This window comes from Branchiostoma belcheri, unplaced genomic scaffold (assembly GCF_001625305.1).
Source record: "Branchiostoma belcheri isolate BF01 breed outbred unplaced genomic scaffold, Haploidv18h27 scaffold67, whole genome shotgun sequence".
NCBI lineage: Eukaryota > Metazoa > Chordata > Leptocardii > Amphioxiformes > Branchiostomatidae > Branchiostoma > Branchiostoma belcheri.
In genome coordinates, this window is record NW_017804320.1 from 793,855 (window position 1) to 800,212 (window position 6,358).

The 6,358-nt window shown below is 45.2% G+C and overlaps 1 protein-coding gene and 1 pseudogene across 1 annotated transcript in view; both read left to right on the top strand.

Annotated features, from left to right (window-relative positions):
* Positions 1 to 3,615, top strand: part of LOC109483886 — a 3,998-nt pseudogene extending 383 nt beyond the window's left edge.
* Positions 3,616 to 6,016: 2,401 nt separating this feature from the next.
* The window catches only part of LOC109483935 (cytochrome P450 2U1-like), a 2,555-nt gene continuing 2,213 nt past the window's right edge, over positions 6,017 to 6,358 (top strand). Inside the window, exon 1 of the mRNA XM_019787076.1 lies at positions 6,017 to 6,252. Coding sequence (XP_019642635.1) covers positions 6,017 to 6,252 — 236 coding nt within the window. The remainder of the gene's footprint in view (positions 6,253 to 6,358) is intronic.

A 6,358-nucleotide genomic window follows, 5' to 3' on the forward strand; every position in this document is an offset into this window, starting at 1 on the left:
GCGCGGCCAGTAGCCCGGCCTTAAAGGCCTCCACTGTCTGGGCTTTTACTAACTGGCCCGGCAGCTTATTCCACTCATTAATTGTTCTTGGAAAAAAAGAAAATCTAAAACAGTCTGTTTTGGATTTACATACCACCCGAGTGGGCGTTGACCTAAATGCAGAATGGCACGTGCCAAAGGTCAACATTCCTTCGAGTGGGCGTTGACCTCTTGTGCAACAAAGTACTAGTATTACGCAAGATGCCAGGTTTGTTTTTTTTCTTCATGACGATCGATCTACAAACACTGTATTACCTCTCGTCCTGTTGTTTCTGGCGGGCGTCTTGCTGGTCTATCGAAGGGGACGTCGGCTGAACCTTCCCCCGGGACCCCGGGGGCTTCCTGTCGTGGGGAACCTTCTCAGTTTGCGTCCCAGTAAACTGTTGTCACACGAACGCACATGTGTGTGTGTGTGTATGTGTGATTGTGTGTGTGTGTGCCAATAAATTTGTGTGTGATAGATTTGTGTGTGTGTGAGTATGTGTGTATCACGGTGTATCAGTGTACCACTGCACGAAAACTTAGCCCAAAAGCCGTAAATACCAGTAACGTTAAGTAATGTTTACTTTGTCAAGTTCTAATAAACACTTCTGAACTTTACAATGGCAGAAAAAAGTCAAGTGCGCCGATTCCTGACTTAACAAGGGTTGTAAATGAAATAACTGCACTCGGACCATTATTTACAACCATCGTAAAGCCAGATACTGTATACAAAGTAAACATTCCTGAGTTTACTACCTTTGGTAAATTCAACTTTTCGCAGTGCAACTTGTGTGTGTGTGTGTGTGTGTGTGTGTTTATGTGTATGTATGTATGTATGTTTGTGTGTGTCACGTGTGTGTGTGTGAGAGAGACGGAGTACGTATGTGTGTGCAGAGAGTGCGTGTATCACGGTGTGTGTGTGTGTGTGTGTATGTGTCGGTGGCTGCACGTGCCTCGTGTGTGTGCGTGTGACTGTCGCGGCCATTTGTGTGTATCACGGTGTGTGTGTGTGTGTGTGTGTGTGTGTGTGTGTGTGTGTGTGTGTGTGTGTGTGTGTGTGCATGCATGTGGGACATTTCAGGCATGAAACAGCAATACCGTCCCCATGTTCAACAGAAACCAACTCTTGCCTTGTCATTTTATCCAGACATAAGGCCATCCACGACGCTCTGGTGAAACAGCCGGAGATATTCTCAGACAGACCGCTGAGGACCCTCAAACGCGACCCTGGTGCGCCGTGTGTCAAATCCATACTAGTAACGTTAAAGCCTCTACCAGGCTTCGGGAGGAGGCTAGAAAGAGTAGAAATCGGTCAAATAAAGAGATAACATGCCAGGGGAGTTTGGCTGCTGGAGAGAACAGTTTGCCGCTCCCTCTCCCCAGACGTATACTCTACACATGGGCCCGGCTCCGTGGTTGGTTTATTGCTTAATGATCTTTTGCGCTGAGTTAGTTCTTTTGTTAGAATAATAAGGGGATTACTTTCATACCGTTTGACTATCGTAGTGACTACGCCTAGGCTTCGGGAGTGGCAAACTGTTCTCTCCAGCAGCCAAACTCCCCTCCCTCGCTATCTCTCTATTTGGCCGATTTCTACTCTTTCCAGCCGCCTCCCGAAGCCTGGTAGAGGCTATAGAATGTCTGGAAATTCTCGACATGGTTCGATCATTTTTCTCAGGGGCAATTGAGCATCTCTCAAACTCCAGCCGTTTGATTACAAGACACGATTATGGGCATATACAACAGAAATTCTACATTCTAAAAAAGCATGGTTATTCACATTTATCCGAAATATGTTGCTTTTCCTACCCCGTTGCTATCATATATTCTTATTACTTTAGTTACCGGTTGTGTTTCATCATTTAGAATATTCAGCATATAATACATAGATTTTGTGTACTAAACTACACGTTGAAAAGTAAGTGAAAATTGGCAACTCTGGCTAACATGAAAGTATATGTTCTTGTGCACCGCAGGTTTGGTGATAGCTCCATACGGAGAACGTTGGGCAGAGCGACGTCGGTTCGCCCTGTCTGCCATCCGACAGCTCGGCATGGGAAGGCGCAGCGCCGCAGCGCCGAGGGAAGGATTCTGGAAGAGACGGCAGCTCTGTGCGCTGCTATACGGTCTCTAGACGGGGCACCAGCCAACATATCCCATCTCCTAGGTAACGCTGTATCAAACATCATCTGTTCTATGTCGTTTGGAAACCGCTTCCAGTATGATGACGAAGAGTTTAAGTGTTTGTCTCACGCGTTTTCGTACCTCGTTAGCGTGCGTAACAGAATCACGGGCATGCTGCATCAGTTCGTAAGGAAGCTGCCCATAATGCGTAACTGGCGCGGTTACGGCATACGAATGAACGACTACATCATAGACTACATCATGAAACGCGCGGAGGAACACAAGGCGAGTTTCGACAGGTCGGACATCAGAGACATAATCGACGTCTACTTGAGCGAAGATAAAGGCAGCGGTGTCAACGAAGAGGCGCTGGGAACTATCATTAGAGATCTCTTCATCGCCGGCTCTGAAACAACGGCGACGACGTTAAAGTGGGGGCTGCTCTACACTTCCCTGAACCCAGACGTGCAGACCAAGGTGCAAGAAGAAATTGACCGCGAGTTCCCGTCTGGAGGAGTCCCACCATGGTCAGAGCGCGGACGGCTGCCCTACACCGAGGCAACCATCATGGAAATCCAGCGGATCCGTGCGATCGTTCCTCTGAGCGTTTTCCACGGCACCAGTGCTGACACAACCCTGTACGGATACGACATCCCGGCCGGTTCGTACATCATCCCGAGTCTCTGGTCCGCCATGATGGATCCAGAGGTCACGCCGGAACCGGAGAAGTTCCGACCTGAAAGGTTCCTGGATGAAGAAGGGAAGGTGGTCAAACCGGAATGGTTTTTACCTTTTTCCGCAGGTACAGTATACATTTTTTTCATTTTTACCTTCACAGACGGAAAACATTGTTTTATTTAGTTTCTTTTTCTTCCTCTTTTTCTCCTTCCAAACAAGTAAAGTCAATTAGACCAGACGTCTGTCACCATGGTAACGGGTGCTGTGGCAGACATGCAGAGGTGTTAGGTTACATTATGTAGCAGGACAGATAGAGCTTGATGGAGTAGTCACTATCTATTATATTTGCCCATATGGGGGTGTTTGAGTAAAAAATACAAAAAGAGCAGTAGTTTGTTATACATGTCTTATACCATATGAATGTAAATGTTATCTTTCTAGTTTTCTTTTTATTTGCTAAAAATATCAAAGAAAGTGGAGGGGGGATTTTCAATTCATGCCTTTGTTTCTCTGTTATTCCCCGTATCTGTGTAGGTCGGAGACGGTGTTTGGGAGAGCAGCTTGCCAAAATGGAACTGTTTCTCTTCTACACCAGCCTGCTGCAGCAGTTCACCTTCAAACTGCCAGACGGCGCACCTACACCACCCATGGACGGCGCTCTTGGATTTGTCTTGTGCCCTGCACCGTATGACATATGCGCCGTTCCCAGACACACTTCTTAAAGGTATTCAGTGCAGTTTTTAGGGCTTGGATACCAGATTTTTTAAAGTCAACTTTCTAGTCGTTTATCCACATACTAAGTTGAAACAACACTGCCCCAATGTATATCGACATTCCTGGAGCAAAATTGCCCAAAACTCTCCCCCCCCCCCCAAAAAAAAGAAAACGGAACTGGAAGGACCTTTCTAATTTTTAGAGTACTATCCAGAAAGTAAAGGATCTTGGGGCTTCTTTCTGTACTTTTAAATACCCAAAGTTAATGATAATACATTACTGATTGAAATGTGCTAATGCGAAGCAGTATGTGTCCATAACTATACTGTGTACTATTATGAAATGCAGTATTGTTAAGTAATTGATAAGGTATACCTGGATTTACATTTTATTTACTTACTTAATATGAAAATGAAGAAATGTCCTCTCAGAGGAATAGCCATTTGTATAGGTTCGTTTTGATTCTTGGCATTACACGAAATATTGATCAAACATATGCTATTGTAGGAAACCGGTTCTGGTAGCTTATGTCATGTAATTATGTACTTTATTCAATATTTTAAACATTAACCATTGCAATAAATTCATAAAGATAGTATTGCATTTTAGTTAATGTATATATACAATGCATGTATAAACAAGAAAGTGATAAAAATTGCTATTGTGATCATATACGTGCTTTAACCGTTGGATTATAGGGTAGTACTAAACTTGCTTGCCAAGGAAATTGTACAACTGACCAGATGACGGAGATTCGTAACAAGGGCAGTATCTCAGTGTAAAAACAACAGTTCTCTGAAGGCACCCAGTGACGTGCTGCACAGAATCGACTCAAATTGTGAACTTTGATTTTACTTTGGCTTGATGGATTCGGCTTTCATTTTTATAGCTTTTAAGATCTTCATTTGCATTGGTATCTGTACATTTTACTTTCAACGTTGCAAGTACGAGGGGTGATCCAAAAGTTCTCGGCCTCACCTAGAAAATACAGGTCAAACGCGTATTCTTTGGTATAACTGTATACTATGACGTCTTACATCATTGCACACAAAAATGCAAATTTTTATATTCATTAATTAGCACGTGACGCCCCGTGAAAGTGGGGTGGGTGAGGGCAAAATCACAAAATGGCCGCAGCAGAAGCGTGTGCTGTGATCAAGTATATCGATAAAAAGCTATGTCTCCTAAGGAAATCCATGAAGACATGATCAAGACACTTGGTGATGACTCCCCTTCTTATTCAACTATAAAGAAGTGGGTTGCTAGCTCTAAGCGCGTCAAGGAGAGCAAAAAAGATGAACATAAGTCAGGATGCCACAAATCAGCACCACGGACAATCCAGTTGAGGCCATCCATCACATGGTAGTGAATGACAGATGTGAGACAATCCAACATGTAGCAGAGTCTTTGGCCTGTGATGTGGCTCAGTTCACAATGTTTTATCATACATCCTGGGGATAAACAAACTGTCTGTATGATGGGTGCCTCAAATGTTTTCTGAACATCACAAGTTAAACAGGCTTGACATTTCAAGGAACGAATTCTGTTGAATCCAGGCATTTCCTCAAAACATTTGTCACCCAAAATTGAGACTTGGGTTCACCACTTTCAATCCGAATCAAAACAGCAGAGGAACCAATAGATGCAGAACGGTTCTCAGTCCGACAAGAATTTCCGGCAAGTTTCATCAAGTTGACAAGCTTTTGGCCTCCCAGCGAGGGAGCAATCATGATTAACTAGCTGTAAGGAGGCAAAGCATCAATGGGGGATACTATGCAACAGAATTGCGACAGTTGAGTAATTCAGCAGTAGCGCAATCAAACAGAAAAGGAGAGAAAAGGTCTGAGCTGGCCTGCTGACAATGCACCTGTCCACACAGCACAGGGGTCAGTGGCAGCAGCAAACGAATTTGGCTTTGAAGTCTTTCCCCACCCTTCCACTTCACCTGGCCTAGCACCCTCGGACTTCTACCTGTTTCCTAAACTAAAGTTCCTCTTACGTGGTCAACGTTTTGATGGTAATGATGACGTCATCGATGCGGTCGAGGCCAATTTAAGGGCTCAAGATGCAAGCTTCTTCTATCCGGGAAAAGGAAAGATGCAACCGCGCTGGACCAAGTGCATTGAAGTTAGAGGGGACTATGTTGAAAAATAGTGTAAGGAATTTTTTTCTGCCATGACGTTTTCTAGGGGAGGCCGAGAACTTTTGGATCACCCCTCGTATAACGGTGGTGTTAGGGCTCTGGGCATTTTGGCCTAGCGGCCTAACCAGACTGTACTAAAACGCCACCCAACAGTTTTCGCTCGAATTGCACGTGTCAGAGGTCACACACCTAGAGACTTATGTTACGTCCTTGGTCCAGCGTCCAGCGTGAACAATAGACTTAAACAACATCAGCAACATAATACCGTCCGTGGGCGCTGACCTTCTGTGCAACAAAGAATTACGCAGTATGGCGGATTTGTTTTCCTTCGTGACGATGGATCTGCAAACAGTCTTAGTTCTCGTCCTGTTGTTTCTGGCGGTCTTCTTGCTGGTCTATCGGAGGGGACGTCGGCTGAACCTCCCCCCGGGACCCCGGGGGCTTCCTGTCGTGGGGAACCTTCTCAGTTTGCTTCCCAGCAAACTGCTGTCCAACATGGCGGCCTGGCGTCAGCAGTACGGGGATGTGTACAGTGTGAGGTTCATGAATAGGGTCATTGTTGTGCTATGCGGGTGAGTAGGACATGTCTCGTGTGTGTGTGTGTGTGTGTGTGTGTGTGTGTGTGTGTGCGTGTGTGTGTGTGTGTGTGTGTGTGTGTGTGTGTGTGTGTGTGTGTGT